We start from the raw sequence: 24584 nt of genomic DNA on the forward strand, positions 1-24584 counted from the left end.
GGCCAGCTCCCTGACCACTGGACCACACAGTCTGTGTTTAACGTGCACTCAGCAAACCTCAGGCTCCAGGCCTGAAGAAACCGACTTTCCAAAAACAGAGCTCTCTTTGTGAACGATTCAGCAAAAATTCTCTTTCCAGCTGTGAGTTGGGATTTGTGTTGCAAATGCTGGTGTTTTAAAGACATACACCTTCCACAGTTCCAACAACAAGAGAAAAGCACCACGCAGGATGTGTTCCTAAACCCTCCTCCCCAAAGCACCTATAAATACGATCGGATTGATGACACTGGCTGCCGGGGGCTCGGACGGATATTATCATTCCCAGTTTTCCGCCCCAGTGAAAGAGCTGGGGCCACGGAGATGGACGGGATGGGTCCGCATTGGCACAGGACAAAATGAACGTCAGAAGGAGGGAGAAGAATGCTGCTCCTGAGCGTGGACCAAAGATGTTCAACTCCCCGTGTTAATATCAGAAACTTTACCTAGTTGAAATCAAATGTTTGTCTGTTGAGTCATTAAAAATTTTCTTCATGTGCCTCTTAGTTCTCCAGACGCGATCAAAATGCGGTATGATGAGGCCGGGGACATTCCACAAAAGATGATACCATCTATGTCTAATTGGGATGTCACATTGCACTTCCCCCTATGCCTATTATAGTTCTCACTTTATTAGGAAATCTTTATCTGAAATGGCGTAGAGCAAGTTGAGATCAGCAGGACAGAGCCGCGTTCCTTCCTGTGCGTGTCTCTGGTTGGTTAATCTGTCCCGCTCTCACGCGTGAACCAGACAGGAAAGACTGAAGCCAAACCCACATCATTATGAATGAATTTCTTTGCTTTTAATCTCACACCGTTTAAAGTACAATATGAAATCAGGCTACAGTATATAAAAAATTCTCCAGCAAGATGCGCCAGCACCAGCTCCTAACATAAACAAACAAAAAACTCCCCAGAAGAAATGTTTTTGCATTTAAAAAAAAACACATAGAAACTTACATCGCTACATCTCTAAGCTACCTCAGTTCCGAGTTTTAAAAAGCACCTGCTTTTCCTTTTTTTTTCCATCTTGCTTTTAAATTTTCAGCTTTTAAAAAATATAAATTATATGAAAATACAAGTTGGAAAATAGTCAAACACAATATAACATCTTTTTCACCCCTATACTTCTGAGCTTAAAAAAAAAGTATTCTAAAAAAAGTTCAATAACTGAGGCAGTATTCCTGATAGAGATAATTTCCTTTTAATATATATATTTTATATATGTATATGTATACATATATTTATGGTTCCTCGAAACTTCTTTGGAATGTAGATAAGAGTTCAACACATTTATATAGACCCCAACAGAGAAAGCAGCATGCACAGCATGACTAAGATAGAGAAGGTGTCATTTTCACCATGAAGATTAGGCAGGTTAATGCTCTAAAACCCAGAGTGTTCGTCTCCAAAGTGAGGAAAAGCATATCTGATCTTTGAATGCTACCTCCAATCCCCAAAGCCACAAAACCAGGGCTCTGTGTAGGGGAGTCCCTCCCCTGACTGACTGCAGAAGGGAACAAAAGTGACCCTGAACCCTACAGCCAAAACCAACACAGGTTAAGGCATCTCCAGGAAAATAAGAGTTTCACCCAGCTCAACCAGATTTGCCCATCCTTCCTCTGAAGTTAACATGTTTTTTTTTTTTGTTTTTTTTTTAAAAAGCAGAACTCCAACAATTCTGCTACATTTCCAGTGTATAAACCACCCACCACTCTTCCTGGGATGGTCTCTGGCCTTTGGACAGAAGGAGAAAAAGCATCTGGCCAGATCGACAAAGCTGTCTGAACTCATACACTATCTACAAATACTGAAAACGGTGCACTGAGAGAGAAAGGGCATCTGAGCAAACAAGCAGCTGAAGGGCATGAGGAAGCACTTGCTTACATCTTATCTGCTAGGGAATTATGGCAGGACTCACACGGGGGAGTTCTCAGCATCACTGTACAAGGAAAGGTTGTTGATGAGTTGAGAAAGTGATTTTATGCCTGGTGGCAAACAAGCAGTGACCGATGCCCGGCCTCGGTCCTACTCTCGCCCACCACTGAAATGTGGAAAGACTTCACAAGAAAGCCCCAGGATTGTCTCAGCTGCAGTTTTGCACGTCTGCAAACACACACACACATGCACACGCACACGCACACGCATGCACACACACGCAGGCGTACACACATCTTTGCCAGTGCCCAACAGAGATCACATCATCTAAGAGAAAACAATGTAGTCCAAACAGTTCTGCCTAACACTCCCTGAGCAGCTCCTAAAATATTTCGAGAGCTTCATTAAGGCACCTGCATCCGGAAGAAGATCAAACTACACAGCTGGGCTGAATGCAGCCTTCGCTTTCCAAGCAGACGCTCCGATTTCTCAGTAGGAGGAAACGCGTGAATCACAGAGCTAAGTTCCTGATCGTTCGGGGTCTGCAAGAGGACCTGGGAGAAAACAATCCACTTTCTTGAAGCTACGCTAGAAGGTAGTTAGAAGGTACTTCCAGTTTCTCCGCTGGAGCCCGTCCTAAATACTTCTTCCCCTTCCTCACTGAAGCCCGAAAAGCCATCCCTCTGTCACCTTCCTTTGAATCAGGCGCCTGTACAGCCGGGGAAGGCGGGGGGGATCCTAGTTATAGGAGGCGCTTTTCCTTAGTGGTCAGATGTTGGTCCTCTCTCCCCAAACTCCATTTTCAGATGACCCTTTACAACACCCCAGTTGATTATGTTTGTAGTTCAACTTTGGGAGAACTAAAAGTAGATTTGAATCCCATGGACCACCTTATTCCTACACCCCAGCTCCTTTCCTAATAGTTCCTATATCCCTTCAAGTCTTCCTTCCTCTGCAATTACTAACCCTTCACTTACCCGGTGCCAGAATAACGATCCAAAGCACGGGGCCCTCACAGCATCTGCGCTATGCACCGTGCGTGCCCACCCGGTCTCACCTGACACCCGACTCAGCTGCCTTAAACTCTTCACAGGAGAGCCTTGCACTTCTCCCAAAGACAGCCAAGCCCCATTTTATTCACAGGCTCCCTTCATCTCCATGGCTCCTACAACTCAGGACATCTAAATGGCTTTATCAGACGCTCTCCAACTCATGTCATGTCTGTAGTTACTCTTTCACTCACCCATCAGAAAGCTGTACATCTCTCTCTACTGAACAACAGAGTGGGGGAAAGCAATACATGTGGGATGCTGGGGAAATAATACACAAAGGAGAAAGTACAGAGTGTTAGCTGGGAATGACATGCATTCAGGACTTATTTCTTAAGGCCTGAGGGGTAATGCCCGTGCATACGGATTTTATTCCAAGTCATGTACGTTACAGGTCTAAAACCAGTAAAGAACCAGGTCCATCTTCCCCCTTCGATCCCCTTTCCATGACTTCTACAGTGCTCCTACATTTACTGTGGTCCAAAACCAGGGCTGCAAAATACATTCAGTTCGCAGACTTAATGCTTAGCTCAACGTTAAGTCCAGACTCTGAGAATCCACTAATGACAAGTAAGTAGAAGGGTGTGATCACAATTTTTAAAAACTTACAGGTGAAATTCACATGCACAGTTCCCTTGTACCCAAATCAGCCTTATTTTTTCCTCCACACATCAGTCACATGAATTTGGGATCCCCGATCTCAGGGACAGCGCTTTGTCTTTCCAGTGGGGTCTATATAAACAGTTTCCTTTCACTGTGACGGAATCCTCAGCCAGCATATAAAAACAAGATTGCATGGCACAGCGATACTGAGACCACTTGAGAGCTTAAGACGATTTTTAAGGAAAAAAAAAAAAATACTGGCACAAAATTTAATAGAATAAATTTGAACACAAAAAACAGTTTTGGTCCCTCCCCACTGAAGTCCACCTTTGTCTGGAAAGTAGAATAAAAGGTAAATAGTCCTTGGTTTTTAGTGCATCCCCCAAAAAAAGGCTTTACCCCACCTCCCTCTTTTTCACCCTCCCAGACCTAACAACAAAAGGAAATTAATGGCCTTTTATTAGTCTCGTGACTCCTGATGCATCAATTTCTTTTGCTAATAGGTCCGTAACTCAAGACACATTATTTTTTTGTGGATGATTTTTTTTTTAAATGATTGGACACGTTAGTCTCTTCCTCCCTTAAGCCAGATCCTTCAAGCTTCTAAGAAGGCCCTTGTCTCTCTCCTGAAAATCCGCTCGAGAATTTCCCATCCCACCCACCCCACAAGTCCTGGCTCTCCTCCTCCAACGGCGCACAATTGATTATAGCTGCAGCTTACTTAGCTCCCACCCCTGAATGTAAAAAAATGAGTTCTGGAAAATTAAAAATAGAATAACAATTAAAAATTAAGAGTCCGACCAACGTGGTTGTTCTTTGAAATGTCTCAGCAGAGTTTCTCCGGCCCCTTGGTGTCCATCACTCATCCGCGTCGGGCTTGACGTCCAGCATGGCGTGCAGCTCCTCAGGCGTGTACCCCAGGAGGCTCTGCAGGTCACACACAAAACGGTACACATAGCGTTTCCCCGCCGTCTTGTGGATGATGTTTTTGTCATAATAGTAGCGAAGGCCACGGCTCAGTTTCTCATAATTCATCTTAGGTTTGTTTTTCCTTTTTCCCCATCTCCTGGCCACCTGAAATTTAATTTCAAAAAAAGGAAGAGGGGTAAACATCTACAGGATAATCCAAATGTACATGTTTATTTGCCTGCACCCGTCCATGGTGACCCATGATGTTCAAGAAAGGGTTAGAGATTCGTGTACATAGAAGTTACTTTTCTGACCAATCTTTTCTGAATTCTGAATTACAAGGGTTGGGCAACGATGACAGTGAAGTTGATTCTTTGAGTTGATGAAAACACAGTGACCCTGAACTTCTAGGGAATGGAGTTAAAGCATCTGATATTAAAAAAAAAAAAGAAAAGCAACACTATAGTGTCTCCTCTTACCCTGTATTATTAATAGAATGTCCTTGCTTTGAAAGCATGAAATCTAATGCAAGGGATGGACGGCTGAGCTGCCATCACACCTGCCTTTCATCAACGGGAAGCATTTTTTTTGTACTGGGCACAGGGCTCCTCATGTCTGCCGGAAGAGAGAGGTTGTCTCTCTTGTTCATTGTTCTTTATCCTCAGAATTGGGCGTGGCACAGAGCAACCACTCGCCAAGTGTTTTTTTGTTTTGTTTTGTTTTTATTTTTGTATTGAAGTATAATTGAGTACAATGTTGTGTTAGTTTCAGGTGTACAGCAAAATGATTCACTTTTATATACATATATGTTATATATATATAAAACATATATATTATATATATATTATATATATAAAACATATATGTCATATATATATATAATATATATATATATATATATTCTTTTTCAGATTCTTTTCCCTTAAAGGTTATTACAAAATATTGAGTAGAGTTGCCTGTAGTATACAATAGGTCTTTGTTGGTTACCTATTTTATAAATAGTAGCGTGTATATGTTAATCCCAAACTCAATTTATTCCTCCTCCCCTCACTAAAGCATCTGTTAATGAAAACACAAGTTAATGTGAAAATTGTACCAAGCTTCCAAGGCCTCTCAAATTGTCAGACCCCTTCCATATTCACAGAGCCACAAGACCAGGGAGGGCGCAAAGTGAGAGAAAGCAACTTGTGTCTACAAAGGGCCTACTAGGTGCCAGGCACTTTATGGGCATCATATCAATTAATCCTGGAAAACAAATGGCCAATGTAGATATTTTCACTATTTTCCAAATGATGAAACTTAGGCTCAGACGAGGTCACCCAAGTAGCAGGTGGCAGAGCTGGGATCTGAACCCTAGAAAATGTCATCAACCGCACAGAACCCATCTCCAGAGCTCTCTCTCATCCTCCCTCAACAGGAGACTCTGTGAAGTCACTCCCTTCTTACCTCATCTGGGTCAGAAAGCTTGAATTCCCAGCCATCTCCAGTCCAGCTGATAAAAGACTGACAGGATTTATCGGTGAGTAATTCCAGAAGAAACTGCCACAGCTGGATTGGTCCACTGCCTGGAGACACAAGCCATCGTGAATCATTACATCAGATGCTCCACACTCTCGGCAACTAAGCCCATCACGGGCCACTCCCGACCCCTCCTCTCTCAGCCCATTAGCCGGGGGAAAATGAAGGCAACACAGAGCACAAGCGGTACAGGAGGCGCTAGGAGCTTGAACAGACTGAACAGGTGAAGAATTCCTACCAAAACAGCCTTCAACACAGAAGAGCGATCGCCTTATTTGGATCGACTTAAGGGTCAGTCCATTTTTATTGCTAAGCAAACTCCAGAAAGAAAACACCGTATCGCTCCTCTGAGATATGCTAAGGCAGCATAATCTTTTTTGCCTTCAAAAACGAAGTCATTATTTTTGCCTTACAAAGTACTCAAGGTATGAACCAAGCAAGGAATGCCTTTACCAGTTCCAGTCAGAAGTCAGAGCCCATAAGCAATCTGGACACAGTGTGGCTAGGAAAGACCCAGTCCATGTAGATGAAGAAAGCCTGGCATGCTCTAACTCATACAGGAAAACTTGACTTCTTTTAGACTCTAATCTTCAACCTGAGTTTCAAATTTGTCTGATCCAAAGTAAACTGAGATTCAATAGGAAACAAGCTTTACGTCGCCTCTCAGTCTAAAACAGAAATGTCCTTTACGACCTCTAAGGGCAAACTTTTGTTATGCCTTACACGTCTATAAGGCATGTTCACATGCACCATCTTGCTTGCTCCTAAAAGCCACTCTCTACCCTCCTTAAAGGCACGGCACGCTGGGCTGACTGTTTCCATTCTACTGGTGCAGAAAAAGGCGCTCAGAAAAGTGATGTGACGTTGCTCCGGGCACAATTAGAAAACGGTGGGCCTACTGCCCGGGCCGTGACTCCCCGGCACCAGGGTAACCTTGAGGGACGCCTGTGAGCAAACAGCAGCTGGTCTGGGAGCTTCCTTTGAGCTCTGGGACAGCCAAGAGAAGCAACTGCTATAGCAACAGCTTCCTAGTGGTCCCTCCTCAGCACAGCCCAGGCTCAACAGGGAAAATGAAATATCTCTACCTCATCCTCACTCTGAGTACTTTAAACCCATCTGGCAAGAAATAGCTTACACAAATTCTAGAATTAAACGATTCAGCAAATGCCTACAAAATATATTAACGTTTGAGGAAACAGTCCCAGGAGCTACACCGGTAAAGCCTTACCCTTCTCTGTTTCTACCCCTCGCTAAAGAACAAGTTCATGGACAGCTCGGACACATTTGCAGGTTTCTTAGCAGTTGAATAGTCACCAGCTACCACCCTCTGCCTGGAGTAATGTCCTAAAGTGACTTCCTATGAGGAATCACTAAGAAGTCATCCGGATGGACAGGAGTAAGAAAAGAGATTTCTATTAAGAAATGCTATGGAATTGTTGGTGGCAAAATAATAAGAAAAACGCAGTTATAATAGCCCTTGTGACGTAACAGGTTCCCTGAAGAAGTGGAGAATGAGTATAGATACTCACAGGATCCCTGAAATGAGACATGTAAGGAAAAATCAACTACTACAGTCCAAAACTATGTAAATAAGCCAGGGAGTTCACGGTCTTCTCCTGGGTCAACCACATAACGCAGGCGTGAGAGAGAGTGGGGTGTTGCTTTCAGACACCTGGCAAAGGAAAATATGAACAGCAGCTATGATTTATCGTGTACCTACTATGTTCCGTAGTAACAGGCGATGCTTTATAGCATCTTATTTATCCCTCACAATAAGTCCATGGGTGGAGGCTGTTGTTATCGTATTCGTTTCTCCCACTTTACAGCAGAGAAAACTGACCCACTGTGAGGCTATATAACCTGCCCAAGGCCGCGCAGGTCAGAAGTGGTGTGGCTGGAACCCAGGCAGCCTGACCCCCAAATTCTTCATCTCGACACTCCATTGCCCCTAGGCAAGACCAACCCAGAAGCTGGCATCTAAACTGCCCGCTGGCTGCAGTGGTCCCAGGGATCAAAGGACCCGGCTTTCTAAACACATGTTCTCTTGCCCGCTTCTCACAGCAAGCAGTCCCGGACACTGGGCGGCCAGCGGTCCTCCAGACACAGCCGCCACTAGTGACCTTGGTGTCCACCGCCACAGGTGGCACTCCCAGCCCAGTCAGGTCCCCTCGTGGTCGCCGTTAGCCTACGTAACTCCATTATTTCTCCCCCCACTAGTTACCTTAAAACCTCTCCCACACTACTTGTCTTAAAATCCCTTTGGGGAGACAAGGGGGGCTAATTATACCAAGCTGAGGAAAGGGAAAGAAATATGGGGATTCTTGTCCCCAGGCAAGTCCTGGCCATTGGCTGGGAACAGCAAGCACGTCCCGAGTCCGGGGAGGGCGGTCCAAGAGCCACCTCCGTCCTCCACCCTCGAGACATGCGGCCATCAAGTGGGGAAGGGGCTTTGATTAGCGTCGCTGGGACCGGCGCGTGAGGAAGGGACGTCAGACAGAACTATTGCCACTGCTCATGCTGCCGCTTCCTGAACTGAGATGTCCGAGACGCAGGCCCTGCAGCTCCAGACCGTTCTCTGTGTGCCTCTGACCCCTGGTGTCTGTGGATGTGGCCGAGGGCGGGGTGAGCCCTTGCATGTGGGTGTTTTCGCTTTGCCGTCATCGTGAGCCTTCCTTTGCTCATAAGGAACATAAACTGAAATCTGGGAACTGGGAGGCCAGGTCCTAGGTGTGGTGTCCTCTAACTCTTTTTTTTTTTCCTATTTACAGAAGGGAAGGGGGAGGATCAATACGAAAACCAGATGCCTAAAGAAAGCACAGGGCCTGGGATGGGGAGTCTCTGCTGGGCTGCGAAGTCAAAACAGCGGTGATGTCAGCTCAAGGCTCCTTCCTCAGTTCTTGAGGAAGAATCCAGCCAGCCCACTCAGGCCAACCACGCACGCAGGGCTCCCACCCAGGGCTTTCTGGAAGTTGCCGCTAACCCTTCCGAAAGCGCTCACGGTGACCCCGAACGAAAGGGATCCGTGATGCCTCCCAGAGATTCCTCTCTTGTACACTTCTGCTGACACCCCGACCCTCCTTTTGGCTGTGGAGGCAACAGAAATGGGAAGGACGTGGGGTTCTTTTGCCGGCCAGAGACGCTGGGTCAGGGCAGGAATGTGGGCGTCAGGACGGCTTGTCCGCCGGCTGGACCAGTGGACAGTCCAACACGGGAGCCTGTTTCCACAACAACGGGGTTGTGGGAGGGCCTGGGAGGGGAAATCAGGGCCACCTGACAGGCCAGCACTTGGAGGTGGCTCTGGGGTCCCTGGTGACACTGACCTCCTGGCCAGCACCCAAGTCCAGCCCCAAGGGAAGTTCTCAAGCCCCAGACTTGTGCAAACAATGGCTGAGGCTGGCCCTCCCGGTCCGAGCTCTCCCAGGGGCTGTTTCTGCAGCGCTTGGAGTTGGTCTGTTCACATCCTCAGGGCCGGGCTCCATCCCGTGCCCTCCCTCCGACACGCCCTCACGTGGTAAAGCCTTTTCCTCTATTTTCCTGGCACCTCCTCTCCGCTCTGGGCCCAGGCCCACACACCCACCCAACTGGACTGTGGTCCCAATGACCTTTGTCCCAGGGAGCAGAGAATGGTACTAAGAATAGTGCCAGTCATGGGAAGGGGGAGCTCATACACCAAATGTGACTCACAATGGTGTCCCTGTCCAGGGGCCCCGAGGCAGTCAACAGCGGCCTTCACCAGGCTGCCCTGGGGTGTCACACTTCAGGAATCCAGTGGCATCACTGGGAAACTATGCTTCAGAGCTCTGAACCGCAACAACAGAGGGGTCCCTGTTAGAAGGAAGTCTCTCCCCCAGGCGGTGCGGGAGGGAGGGCCCCTGCCCCACTCACACACACCACCCCCTACCCCGCCGTCGGCCCCCTCCCTGGCCGCAGTGGGGAATTTCCTCTGACTGCTTTGTTCTTCTCGGCTTCTGGGGGGAAGAGGAAAACTCTTAGCGCAACACTGACAGTCCTGATCTGAAGACTGTGACACAATCTCAGAAGAGATAATATCAGGTGGGTACCTGGAGGGACCGCAGGCCAGCAGAGCAAGTCTCACATGAGGATGCTTCCCTCCAGAGGCGACCCTCAAAGCAAGGCTACGATCTCTTTTTTTGTTAAGGCGAAGCTTCAAGTCAAGTCTTACTCATTTGGTTGTTTATGTCCCTTTTCTTTGTCTGGGGACTGGGAGATCCCCATATCCGTCTCAACGAGCCAGGGATGGTTATTTAAAAGCCCCTGCTTTTTTACTCCCTCGCTCCGAGGCTAAGAAGTGAGCAACTTCGGTAAAAGGAAAGCAACGGGCTAGGATGGGGTGTTAGAAAGGCTCAGGATCATAATTCTTTCCGTGTGGCCACGTACAGGTATCTTCTCTGTTTCTAGGCTTGGGGGTTGCCTGCCATGGCAATGAGCTCGCTGCTCATGAACGGGGGTCAGGGTGGGACGTCAGTTTTTCCTTTCCAGTTCAGCTGCAAGTTCTCACTCTGTCACCTGTGCCCAGCGCGAGGTTAACACACAAGAGTGGAGCCCGGGGCAGCGGCTCTCTCGGGCAGCCTCCCATCATGCTTTGCTTGCACCAAGACCGGCTCCGACAGCTTTGTTCTCCCTGCATCTCTCTCACCACTAGAACACATGCTCCAAGGGCGGGGACTGTGTGTTTTCACTGCTGTAACCCAAAGCCTGGGACGGCGCCTCACCAACAAACACCAGCTATCAAAAAGCTACTTGTTGTTAAGTGACTCCAGCTGTTGGCTCCCTCAAGCCTGGGCTGCGTCTGGTTGACCCTCTGTGTCCAATGCCAGGCCTGGGACCTCGTCTCGGACAGGTGCTCGGTAAACATTTACTGAACTGCATGATTCAAAACCACCCTCCTCTGCAGAAAGGTGTCAGGGTTTAAAAAAGCGACCCAAACTGCTTCTCTCTATTAAACTATATTTGGGGCCAAACAATATGGGTGACTCCCAGGCTACGTTTCATCAACATGGGCCCCAAAATAAAAACGACCACACCTCCTGTCCTTTGGGGAATTCATTTGCTACTTTGAGAATCTAATCTCTGCAGCTCGACTCTCAAAGTCAAATACCTCAGTGTGGGCAGGACACCACATTTATTTTAACCTATGAAACTCTCATGGTTGGTCACCCTTGCAACAGGGTTCACTCTGCCCCAATAGCACACATCTGACAGGTGGTTCTAAAACAGAGGAACGGGACCGACTGGCCCCTCCCTTTCACCCAGGTGTCTCTACCCACAGCCAAACGATGATGGCAAAAACAGAACACTCAAATCCAGAAATGACCCATCTGTTCACAAGTGTGAACTGTCTTTCAGACTACTGCAGGAGTGCCTACCTCTGGGGGTGGTGGGTCACCCCGGAGTCTCTAAGCATCACCCCCTTCTTGTCAACCCCCTTCTAAATTTTCATTCACAAAAGATCTCCAAGTCCCTCTGTTTCCATTCAGTCCTTATGAAATGACGTTTAATGACAAACTGAACAGAAAGCATCCTGTCAGTCTCTCGCCCTCTGGGCCAAACTCAACATGAAGCGGCACCGTCTTCTGCCTGAGAATGAAGGAGCCACGAGATGCACTGCTGGCTGGTGTGGCATCCAGAGCACTGGGATTTTCAAAAGAAGGAAGAGTAGAGACTGCTTCATACTTTGGCTTGGCTTTATGCCTGTAGGTGCCTTTTCCCACCTCTTCTGAGTTATGTCCCTCCGTTGCCCTCAACTCAACCCAATTTCACCTCATCCCCAGCACAATCTGTATATGTACGATACATTCTGTAACTGGCCAAGGTGCCTCGGTTCAATGAATCACTGTAGATCAATAGGTTCTATACACACGCTCCTCTATAATGGCTAGTAACACAAGGGCAGCAATCGGGGATACGAGTTCCAATAATTCAACTCATAACCACAAACAACTTTCTAACAGGCACCTGAAAAACACACCTCATGGACGTCATGAGGGGCAACATGTTCGTGCCCTTGTGTTTCTGTATTGCTGGTACAGCCAGGACTTAACAATGGAAACAAGTTAGAGAACAATTAAAACCAGCTTTTAATGTCAAGTCCATGTCTCTGACACGTTAGACCAAAAGAAAGAAGGAAGCATTTCAAAAAATTTAAACAAACAAACAAACAAAGATGTCAGGCATTGGACATACTGACAGAGCGATAACAGCAGATAGTATCGCATAAAATGAAAATATATACAGGATGGTGGGAAACGCCCAAAACAGGGAGTCAAGCGTCTAGAGCTTTGATCCCAATTCTTCCCCGATTCACTGAGCGACCTCACGCAGCTGGTTAACCTCTCTGGGCTTTAGTTTATCTATCCCTAAAATGAAAATAGTTATCCCTGCTCCTCTCTACTTTACAGAGATGTAGATCAAGTTCCTATTATTAAAAATAAACATAAATATAAATATATGCATATATATATAAAGAGCTGACCACAGCGCAGAGCAGTCTGGGAACAACATAAAACACGACAATGGAGGGAATCCCCTGGCGGTCCAGTGGTTAAGAATCGGCGCTTCCACTGCAGGGGGCACGGGTTCAACCCCCGGTTAGTGAACTAGGATCCCACACGCTGTGCGGCGCAGCCAAAAAAATAAAATAAAATAATAAAACACAACAATGGAAGAATTAAACAACAGAAAAAAATATTTTTAAAAGCAGACTTTTCCAAAAGGAAAACAAGAGAAAAAAAAGATGGAGTTGAAAAAAAAAATAGCAAAAGCACTAGATCAAATTCAATGATTCTTCCAAGAATTCAACTGGCCTTTTATACGGCAACTTTGAAAAAGGAGAAAGTTAGAAGCTAAGACAAAATGGTTAAAGTATGTAAAATGTTTTAAACACTGTAGATGAGAATAACCGGTTAAGGTTTTTGAAAGTGAGGGATAACTCTGAAGTTCTTGCTCTAATTCAAAGTAGGCAGGCACAAAAAGACAGAGCAGATGCAAACTGCTTTGCAAGTGAAAGTATCACCGACATTTTATGGTTTGGGGAAATCTTGGCCACAGACAGACTTAGATCCTCTTTCCCCCAGTGCACGTTTTTCCCCTCCTAATCATTTATACTCATCACCAAAGCACACTCCACCTAATAATTATGTAGGGCTGAGCTAGAATGAGTCCAGCATTCCCCACAAACGTCTGAAGTTTGGCCCTAGAAACAGATCCCATCACTATTAACTGAAGGAAGAGCAGAAAGTCTTGCCCAGCTATTAATGTCCAGGACAGTCTGGGCAGTGAGTCTGGGGCTGGCAATGGGTCAGCCGGGCTGCCCCACCTGCGAAAGACGAAAGTGAGGCTCACTTGAGTCTGCCTGGGGCCTGAGAACAAGACAGTTACACACTTAAGTGTCTGGAGGAAAGGCCCTTGTTTTTGCTTGGGCTCCTTGCACCTACGTGTGTTCAAAGTACACATGTGTGGGAGTGGCCGCAGGGAAAGGAGACCCTTCCTCTCTTAAAGGGGCAGCCTGTACTCAAATGCAGGCACCTTTCCTCCAAACCCAGGAACTCTGCCTAACCATGTTCAATCCGCCACTCAGACGCACACTTGGTTAGTGAGCCAGCAAAGCTGAAGGCAGGAAGCGGGCTTCTTTACAGCTTTTCCTCCTGAGGTCTGCGAGGTAACTGATTGTTTTAAGAAGTCACCAGAAATGGGTAAGGTTTGGATTTGAGGGTACAGAGTGAAAATTTTGTTTAGAAACCAAAATAGAAAGAAAAAAAAAGCTTTATGTCACTAATGTAAATGTCAAAAGAAAATGCCTTCCTAAGTATGTAGGTGACAAGAAGAAAGAAGGAGGTCTTCACTGATTAGAACTAGAAAATAGGACTTGAGAGTTCTGAAGCCTGGACCTTTTCTAGTAGGTTCTCAAATGCAATCTGAGCTTTATTTTATCCTAGGGGGTAAAGTTTCCCCCTCGTACCAAGTTTCCCCCTCGAGAAATGACTAGTTAACGTATTCAAATTCTTGGGGAGGTGACTATTCCTAAGCCATCATTTGAGCATATAACTTTTCAAGCCTTTATCTAGCAAATAATTTCTGAACACCCCTCAAATGTAAAACATGGTAGCCAGATTGGGTGGAATAACAGAAGAGGGTATTAAAAGCAGCATAGAGGCAGCAGAAGAAACACTTCTGTTCCACCATAATGGGATGAGCTGAAAAGGCGCTACCCACGCCTTTAAAGAACAAAGGAGCGAGAACCCAGCCTCGAGGGGCCTTCACGAGAAACTGCACCCATCTCAGCTCTGAAGGTCAAACACCTCCACGGAGCCCAGCCCTAAGAGCACCTCTCCCGCCAAGCAAGTCCCAGCTTCCTCACCGAGTTCAGACTTTCACATTCACCCACCTTAGGACAACTTTCACTCTCATTATCTCTCAGGGAGAGGTGAGTCACACAGCAAACAATGCAGTTCGGTAAGTTAAAGTCAACAATAGGCACTGAATCCAGAGCATCGGGACCACGGTCTAGAGTCCTGCTGTATGACCAGCCAGACACCACGCTGATCAGTCAGGGATGATGGGGCCACGACCGCATGCTGCTGGGCCCTCTGGCCACAGGCAGCATATGTGACTCCATCCACCCTGTCCCCAACCAAGGTCAGGCTTCCTGGGGCTGCTCCAGCCAGGGATGGCACAGAGGGCACATGAGGCCATTCCTGCAAGACAGAGAGCTCCCCAGTCTTTGACCGAGGAGTCCCATCAGCCTGGCCACACCTCTCTTGGAATTGAGCTGCAGTTGGAGGCTCTTCCTACCTGCGGCACAGCCTGAAGGCTCCCCTGCCCTTTCTTCCTCTTCCCACTGTGTCCTTCAGATGTTCTCCCCCGAGTCTAATCGTGCCTTGGCATCTGCAGACCCAAACTAACATGCTACTAACGTTGGATATTTTCCTACAAATTGTCTGACGTTGTGAAAACCTGTGAAAGGCCTCTCCTTTGCTGTCTGCCGTGTGACTTTGGGCTAGACTTCTTCCCCCTCTGAACCTCAATTCCCTCCTTTGTACAATGAGGATAACAGATTTTTCCTCATGTGGTCACTGGAGACAGTTAAAAAAAAAAGAATGTGTATGAAAGAGTCTAGCACATAGTAGGAGCTCAACACACATGTGGGTTGAGCTGAATAGCTGAAGGGACCTAATCTGATATGAAATATTGGCTGTGCCCCCAAGATACTGCCCGGAATTACTGGAATTCTGTAAGTCAAATCCATCATCCCCTGACCTCGAAGAATGTAGAACTGTACTGAAGGACAGAAGGTCTGGAGAATAATACGAAACAGTGGTAACAATGAGCACCTAGAGGGTGCTTCCCGTGGACCTAGCACTGTGCTGGGTGCTTTCCATAAGCTATTCATGGAATTCCCACAATAATCCTAGGAGATAGGAACTCCTATTATGACCATTTTGCAGGTGAGAAAACTGAGGCACAGAGATGTCAGCTTGCCCACAGTCACGCAGCTGGCCAGTGGCAAAGCCAAGACACACTCAGGCTGCCTGGCTCCAGAGTCCATACTCTTAACCCCACCACGATGAAGCCTCTGCAACATACCCAGTGGTCAAACAGCCTGGATGGTCTCCTGTCATGTGCTTAACCTGGACTGAAGTCTGAAGGCATAAAAGTGACAGACGGGGTGCTGATAGCCATCCTATCTGTAAGCATCACATGAAAGTCACTTTAGGGAGAAGAGGGAGGGATATACAGAGGCCCTAGAACAACAGGGGTTTGAACTTCATGGGTCCATTTATACATGGATTTTTTCTTTATAAATACATTGGAAAATCTTTTTGTAGATTTGCAACAATTTGAGAAAAACTCAGACAAACCGCATAGCCTAGAAATATGGAAAAACTAAGAAAAAAGTTCGGTATGCCATGAATGCATAAAATATACGCAGATGTACACAGAACAGACAAAAAGTGTGTAAATCGACTGTTTACGTTAGCAGGTCAACAGTAGGCTAGTAGTTATGTTTGGGGATTATACTCGGATTTCTGACGGTGTGGGAGTCAGCGCCCCTCACCCCCGTGTGGTGTTCAAGGGTCAACTGTAGCACCTCTTGAATGGAGTCTCCACGCCAGGGAACCACTGGTCAATCAGTGTCCAGAGAGGCAAAGGCATCCAGGGAACCAGGAGATGCCAAGGGGCGAAATCTAACAGAGCCCTTCCCAGCAGAGGCTGCGGGAGTTTCCAGGCCGGCTGTTCAAGGCCGACAGGACCTGTGTGGACGCCTTGGCAACACACTGGCTGAATTCTGTTCAGTGGAAACATCTGACTTCAAAGACAGAAAGGTGGAGCTTCAAAGTGGAGACAGAGTGGAATTCCAGAACTGTCACCACCCAGTTCCACCACTTGGAGTTAGATTTTGTTAAAGAAACAGTGACCCAAATAAATGGGAGACTCAGAGACTCCTTTAAAGCTGGGGGACTGGGTCCCCAGAAAAGATGTGTCATCGTGTAAGTTTCCTGCCTCCTAATCCAGGCACCCACAGGCCTCAGCGAGTTGGAACACCAGGGTCTGAGATTCTGTTTTGTGAAGTATGAAGGGGCCTCTCTGCCCCAGAGGCAGCTCGCCGGAGCTACCGTAGCTGCGTCCAGACCCCGGGGTGGCTCAGCCAGCTGCGGTCTTCAAGGGCAACTGACGGAAACAGGGAACCTCCCTGTCCATATTTCCGAAGCCAGTTAGAAGAAAAAAATGAATAGTGAGGCCAGATCCTCCCACCGTGTGATCTTTTCCACGGGTGGCAGAAGAAAAATGGTCCCAAAGCGAACCAGTCAGGAGGCGGAAGCGGTGGAACGTCCATGCAGGCAACACCAAGGGGCTTCTGCCCCCCCCCCCTCCAGCCCAGAGCTGCCAGGGAGTTCTCCTTCCCCAGGCTCCAGAGTATTTCCCCAGCAGCCTCATAACTGAGCAGCATGTTAACCCGTTACTCCAGTGAGATCCCAAATGCACTCCCACACCCCCTTAGGACCCAGCGCCAAACAGCACAGAGAACCAGAGTCCCCCCGGCTTCCGGCAGCAAGCCTCCAGTTAGGCTCAGGGGGTCTGTCTGGCTTCCTACAGCCTGCTACTCACAGGGGCCTGTGAGGAGGAAAGGGAAGATGCTCCGTCTGCCTTTCTCACTGCCAAGCTCTTTTCTTCCCAGCCACCCAGGTGCTGCCCAACGATGGTCTACACCAAGACTGTGATGCTGCCTGTAAGCCTGAGGCCAGGCCCAGCCTTGCCTGGGCCGAGAACCTCAGGGCCCCTGTAACAGGCAGTACTGCACGCAACAGGCACCAGAGTTCTACACTCATGTCAGCAAGCTGGTTCTTCTTGACTTTAGTCAATTCACACCCTTATCGCAACAGCAGGGACATGGAAAGACTATATTCCAGAGCTTGGCTCAGGGAATCACCACCCTCCCCCAATTATAAAACTCCAGGCTGTTCCTAATAACATACCCACCTGCAGACCAGCATTAGAATCTTCTGCACAGATTCACACTGCACTACTCTGCTCCGGTGACGCGCCACCCCCCTTCCTCGTCAGTGACTTAAGCTCGCACCAGAAGCTTCCTCGGTGGTTGTTTGTACCTGAGGATGCTGGGATGATTCTGCAATCCAGCTTTCCGTCAGAAAACTATGATTTCAGGAAATGCCATCCAATCTCAGGCTTCATTCTGAACTGAAGGGCTTTGAAGCACTTCTTTTTGCAGGAAAGTTGTTTATTTTCAAATACATGTTTTAGCAGTAGCTTTAGGTTCCTGAACCCTAAAACTCAGTGACCAGTCAGATCCCCCAGGTTCTGGGCATGGCCCAGGGACTCTGTTATTCTGTGACGGTGGACGGGCTCTAATTTATCTACAAAATAGCAAGAAGAAGGTTTATCTCAGGCCAAAAGCAACAGGGGAATACCTAGGGCTTCTTTTTCTACAAGGCTGGTACGGCTTCGTGTGATGCCTCACGCGAAAATATCTGCAAGTTGGATTCCTGACGGTCCCATATCGAGCCTTTAGGAGACTGAGGGATCAGCTATTCACAAATTGGCCCAGCATGGTAAAACATCCTTTCGTTATAGTTACTGACTAGCTTTGGGCTCAGCTTTGCTCAGGCTCCAGGATAAAGAAGAGATCCTCACCGCTTCATCAACAATTACAACACAAAGCTGGGGCTTCTCCTAGACAACGACAACACGACAGTTACCAGCAGGCCTGCTCCATACCAACTGCAGAAGTGATAGGAAAGGATTCCTTATTTGTAGCAACAAAAGTCTGGCAGTCTGGAGTGAAGCTCTATAAAGCTGATTTACAGAGCAATAGCTCCACTCCCTCCTGCCCCCAAGACCCCCCTCCCCCCCCAACACGCAGTGTGAATTAGTGACAAGCAAGAGACAAGACTCCTAATCTACTCTATGGGAGCAACTGAGATAACCAATGAGTGTTCTCATTCTTTAAGAGGGAGAAAGATTTCGTACTCAGGTGAGACATCTGGCACTTAAGGTTCAATTCAAGAGCTACCTTCCTGCAGAAGGCCTGGAATAAGTCCTTTTCGGTGCCTCAGTTTCATCATTGATAAGAGGGGCCTGGAGGGACAGAGAGGAAGGGAAAATACTCTTTGACAGTCCAACATATTATTCTACACCTGCTGAAATGGAAAAAAAAAAAAATCAGAGATGCCCATGTGTGTCAAGGATCTAGAAAGCTTTTTGTTTAGGTCCATCAAATACATAGAAAACACCAGGCCATTTCTCTCAGTTTGTTTTGTAATCAGATGGGGTTCATAATGTATCTTCGAACAAAAGAAAATGGAGCTCTCTGATCGTATCAGTTTGATAACCAAAAGCGGTCCCAGTAAGGTAAGAAGGTGCATTCTTGGCGGAAGCCAGCACTGCATTTGATGTATTCTTAACCCAGCTAACAGGCAGGCTTTCAAGCCATGTTATCTGCCCACACATCTTGACCTAATTTAACAAGTTGCCATGGGAGCCCAGTGAAGGTTGATGCAATTTTCTTATCTTGGGAGGAAGAATGCAACTGTGCAAGAGAATGTGAAAATTCAGTTTCTAACTGATTTCCACGCTTACGGTGCAGTAACTAAGACAGCATCTGAAGAAGTAAAATGAATTCCTTTGAGAGTGAGAGGAACAGAGACCTAGGCTCCTACTGCACTGGCAGGAAAATGGATTCACACCCCAGCACAGGGAATCTATACATACATCCTTTAGTTCAAGCCAAGTCATAGTGATGTAAAAGGTACATGTGCTCCTACCGTGTAGCCACACATACTCTGGAGTTAGTCGAATTTTAAGGAAACAGATTAAAAAAAAAAAAAGAGCTCAGAACTTGAGATAGAAAATAGGTGTGACATTTATGAGCAATGAAAAGTCTTGCCAACACTTATACAATGATTTCCACTTTCCAAAGTACTTTTCCAAACTTCAGCTCATCTTAGCATGTCTGCATAGACTCAGAGATCCATTTATAAAAACTCCAGTCACTACACGCTCCCCGCGTGGTGGAGGGGGCTGAGTAAGCATGTTCCATCCCCCTTCCCCGTTCCCTAGGATGTATGTGAAATGATAAGGGGTCACAATGAGGGGCAAGATATAGTTTGCACTGCGGACAGGAGAAGTCCACAAGGAACTGAACACAGGAAGAAAAGACACCCAAATTTGGACCACTCCCGACATGCCTAACAAATTCCTGACCTTCATCAAACCACAGCAATACGAAAATCCAGTTCAAGTCTAAGGACAATTCCTTAGACTTGAATCTTGAATTCGTCAAGATAGTGAACCTTCCAAGGCTACGAACACTTGTCTGCACTCAACATGGGCTCAGATTTGCTGAAATAATTGATTTGTTACGAGTGAGCTCTCTCCCCTGCGTCTAGCACCATGTCTAGCACTCATTTGTCTCGTTAATTGAGTTAGTTCAATTACATTTTCACAGATCTCCTACCACCGAGAGAGGGAGGGACACTTCCATTTCACTAAAAGTAGAAGAGGGTGCAAGGTAAATTTGCCTGAAATCACACAGTGTGTTAGCGCTGGGAGGAGCACAGAGGACTTCTGTTTTCTGGGCTATTGTTTGCACCTCCATTTGAGATGGTTTGAAAAGTTAAATCCCCAGTTATAAAGAAGAAACAACTGAACGGTAAGATACTTAAAAAAAGGTTTTTTAGTTCAAATGACTGCTTGAATTTTTGAGATCTTTAACTGATAATCATCCTCTCTTTGCTTCCATTCACTGAATTAATTTTATTCCCCTAGAAAGAAAGAGATAGAGATAGAGACAGAGACAGAGACAGAGATAGAGAGGCAGAGAAAGAGAGAGGAAAAGAGAGGGAGGGAGGGAGGGAGGGGTGAAGGGAGGGATGGAGGGGCACTCATTAAAAATAATCTATCCAAATAAGGGATGACATCAAACATAACTCACAGCTCCAGGACATTCCTGTATTTGTCCTGAAAAGAGCTTTTGAGGTTCTCATCTGTTTGCCTCTGGGTTAGGATTGCCAGAGAAGCCTCACAGGCGGCATTTTGGTGTTGGCCCTCTTGATGACAGTTCATGTCTCTAATTTGTACTTCACACTCATCCCTCGTTCTTAAAATTTCCAATTCACCCTTTTCCTTCTCGTCTTGAAACTGGGACACGTGGAGAGAGTCCCAACTCTCAGATAATTCTTGCCAAGGTACTGAGATCATCTCAGTCAAAACCCTTTAAATCACTCTTGTAGACTATTAGCTCTGCAAGCTTCTCCCACCTATGAAATCCAATAACTAATATATATACACCACTTTCAGAGGAGTTTCTATTTGAGGTGGAGATGAGGCGTTCACCGTTTCTAGAAACTTCTAGACTTTCTGGAGTGTAGCCATGAATCCTTAACAGAATCTTTTCCCATGAAGGCTGACCTAAATCATAAGACTCTCTTTGGCCAGAACCCAAACTTTAGAACTTAAAGTCAGTTTATTTAATATCATTATCCACAAAACCGCCTTAACTAGCAACATGTTCAGAACTGTACACCAAGCTGAGAGAGAATGATGAAAATTGTCATATGGGAGAAATTATAATCGTGCCTGGTAATGGTGGTTATGGTGGAGATTACGCCAGAGGGAAAAAGGCAGGACCTTTAATAGGGAGAAACTAAGTTGAGGATTTGGTCCTGGAAGCTAGGGCAGAAGGAGGAGAAGAGGTGGCCTTTACACTTGGGCAAACAACAGAGCCGAGTGTAACCTGCGCCATAAGAACAGAAGCAAGTACAGCCACTTAGAGACGCCTGCCGCCTCCACAGCCCAGAGTCATGTCAGAGCTGCCCCGGCCTCTCCTCCTCCTAATCAAGCAGCACTTCTCTCCTCCTTCATCAGTGTATCCAACTGGAGTCCAGTTCTTAAAATACCTAAGAGTTTAATTACAGGAGCCAGCACTCCTGTGCATATTGAAAGAGACTTTATATACTTTCCTTATTCCAGGTGTCATTAATGGAAAAGGGCAAACTTTCATTGTCTGCTGCCCAAGATGGGAAGGAACTCCCTGGCAAAGCAGCAAGTTCCCATCTACTCGTGATGGTCCAGCAGGGACTTGGGGATACTGCAGCAAGAAGAAAGTAGGGAACCTTTAAGCTCCTTTCTGGCCCATGACTCTATATACAGACCTTATCGCTACCTCAAAATCCAGACCTAGCTCCTGAGCACCTATCCGTGCACTGAACTGTATGGGGAGCTGGAAGAATGCAACGTAAAAGACACACACCCCCCTGATCCTTGAAGGAGGAGGAACTTTTCTAAGCATGTGCGCTGTTCTCAAAGGTCAGCTGGCTTTCCTAGTAAAGACCTGAGATTTCCCTCACACAAGAACAGGGATCCAGCACACTCTTCAGATCAGACAGACACGTCACTAGAAACACAGATTTTGCTGTCTGTCTTCATCCATACAGAGGGTCCCCACCAGTGACCTGTCCAGGGTGGATAAACTGTAAGAGAACAGAGGGCAAGGTCACAGCTGTGTCATCCAAGCTTAAAAATAAGCTCTGCTCGCGACACAATTTCTAATGTTTACAAAACACGACAATCTTACAGAAAGGGTCTGATCATTAACATGCGTCTGCTCCTTGAACAGTTGTCAGATATACTCTTCAAACCCTTCCAGAGCTAGACAGCCTATGGGCCACACCTTGCTTGGACAATGAATCATTTTGCTCTAATACCAGATTCTCAATCAAAGCCCAGACTCTCAACATACATCTTCCTTCCTCTGTGACATTTCTTCGGTCACCACTACTACAACTTTCACTCCTGGAAAAAAATCAACAGTAAAGCTAAGCGACAAGAAAGGTTTCCTACATAGGGCAGGATCCGGCCAGAGTGTCCGGTGACTGAGGGCACTGTTCCCATTGGAGAGACCGGCCAAATACTGAGGATTCTACTGCAGATGAGTCCAGGGTGTAGGCCATTCCGTGATGGCTTTGAGAGATGCCACTGCTGGTTTTGGGTTTAGAGAGACCTCCCAAGAGCAGGCGAGAAGTCCTTTGATGCTAGACCACAAGGCAGAGCTTCCAGAAACACCAAATCAACAGAGTTCCCTTCTCCCAGCGTGGGGTAAATATCCAAAATATCAGTTTTCCCTACCAATCCTGGAAAGGATCCCTTGGGACAGAACGACACTGCTTGCTTCCAAAAGCCAATGGCTATTCACAGAGTGGCTTGAGAGCCTAACCCAACCTCTCCGAGTCTACTTCTCCCCACCCCCCCGGATAGAAAGAGGCTGGCTTCAGGGGCTGGGAATGTGCACAGAAGCTTCCAGGGAGCCCACCCTCAGCGAGCAGGAGGCGGGGCGGGCGCCTACCTGTGTAGCCAGCCAGGGCCGCAGCAGGGATGACAGGCTTGTCCTTGTTGAGGTCAGCACGGTCACGCACATAGTCCTTGAAGGTGCCCTTGGGCTTGTGGTTGGGCAGGGCGGCTGGGTAGTCCTCTGAGTCGAAGCTGTCGTAGGACGGGACGCGCTGCAGGCTGTTGAAGGATGACTGGCTGCTCCAGGACTGCGTGAGGCGGTCGCAGCTATCGTAGCTCTCTATGCTCTCAAAGGAGTCCTGGCCCCCGAGCTTGCCTGGAGGAAGAGGAGGTGGGAGGAGGGCAGGGAGGAGGGATGGGAAGAGACACTGTGAAACCCTCTCGGTGAGGATGCGCAGGACGGATGGAGGGAGTGGCCGGTGGGGATGGAGGCGTGTGGGTTTGCTCTGGGGAGGAGGGGCTGCCTGGGCCCAGTCTGCGAGCCCCCTGCGTGGTCTCGTCTTGCTCCAGAGCCCCTAGGACAGAGATGCAGAGTCGGGCGCAGCTTCCATCTGCCAGAGGGAGACAGCAGTGTTTGGGACCGCAAGAATTCCAGAGCCAGAAACCTACAGGCTGAGAATCATGCCGGCTATGATGGGATTCTGGCTGATGAATTAGACCCAATGAGTAGATGAGGAAATCTGAGCAGTGTCAGGCCCAATTCATTCCCTATCCTAACTCAAGCCAGGGAGACGATTTCAAAAGGCCCCATTTGGCAAAATATTCTGGTCATGAGAAAAAAAAAATTCCATTAGACTAAGAGCAGATTGACCTTCCTTGACCTTGGAACTAAAATATTATTTTTTAGCCTTTCTTCCAAACACTCTTTTAAAATGAAATAAATGCAGTACTGCCTCTGTGCCTTCTCAAACAGAGAAAGAAGTTATGATATGCTTTTTCCAGGAGGTTAAAAAAAGCAAACACTATCACTCTTCTAAATAGAAATCCATATTCTTTATCCTCTCCAAGTGCAGCTTTGTACTTGAAATTTGTACTTTATTAGGGAAACGTAGGCAATAAAAAACAAAGAAGTCGATTAAAGAGTTAAGGTCCACAGCAGTGTCAGAAATCCTTTACTGTATGAGTTGCTTAAGGCATTCTTAACTGACCACAAGATCATGCAAGTTCATTAATTTCCCAAACCAGGTTATAAACAGCTGCTAGGATTGCATAATAGCTGCTAGAGAAATTTCCACTGGCGAAAATGCCATTAAAAAGGAGCCTAACAAAATGGGGGGGGGGGACAAAAATAAATGCATCTAACTACTGAAAAGGCTCACAGGAATATTTTTTTATGTTTTATTTCCAGATACTTTCCAGGCAACCTAAATTAAATCATGGGAGATTAAATGGCCACCTCAGCAAATTCAAGAAGCCAAAGGATGTGACAAATGTGTATGCAGAAATACCTGTGAGTCAGGGCTGGCTGGTCTACCATGAAATTTCAATCCCAGAATAAGGGCTGGCATACACAACGTAATACTAATATGTTTCTGGTGTATTCTCCCCTTCATAACAGAGGGAATTCGTTAAACCAGTGAAATTCAAATATTTAATCTTGGTGTCCAAACCAAAATTAAATATACAGTAATTAAGAAGGAAGATACATTGCTTCCAAAAACAAATTTTTTTTAACCCCAGATAAAAGATACTCAGTTAAATATGTAATTTTTGCATAATCTCCCCTTGTAGATTTCCTGAACCTCTTAACACCTCCAGTGCAGCTTG

The 24584-nt window shown here is 46.7% G+C and overlaps 1 protein-coding gene across 2 annotated transcripts in view; it reads right to left on the minus strand.

Moving 5' to 3' along the window:
* Positions 1-817: 817 nt before the first annotated feature.
* Positions 818-24584, minus strand: part of ETS1 (ETS proto-oncogene 1, transcription factor) — a 114046-nt gene continuing 90279 nt past the window's right edge. For both annotated transcript variants that reach the window (XM_060160756.1, XM_060160757.1), the window contains 3 exons: positions 22873-23133; positions 5922-6040; positions 818-4640 (listed from right to left, as the gene is read on the minus strand). In XM_060160756.1, coding sequence (XP_060016739.1) covers positions 4425-4640; positions 5922-6040; positions 22873-23133 — 596 coding nt within the window. In that variant the 3' untranslated portion in view covers positions 818-4424. The remainder of the gene's footprint in view (positions 4641-5921; positions 6041-22872; positions 23134-24584) is intronic.

The sequence above is a fragment of the Lagenorhynchus albirostris genome, chromosome 9 (genome assembly GCF_949774975.1).
Source record: "Lagenorhynchus albirostris chromosome 9, mLagAlb1.1, whole genome shotgun sequence".
In the NCBI taxonomy this organism is placed as follows: Eukaryota; Metazoa; Chordata; class Mammalia; order Artiodactyla; family Delphinidae; genus Lagenorhynchus; species Lagenorhynchus albirostris.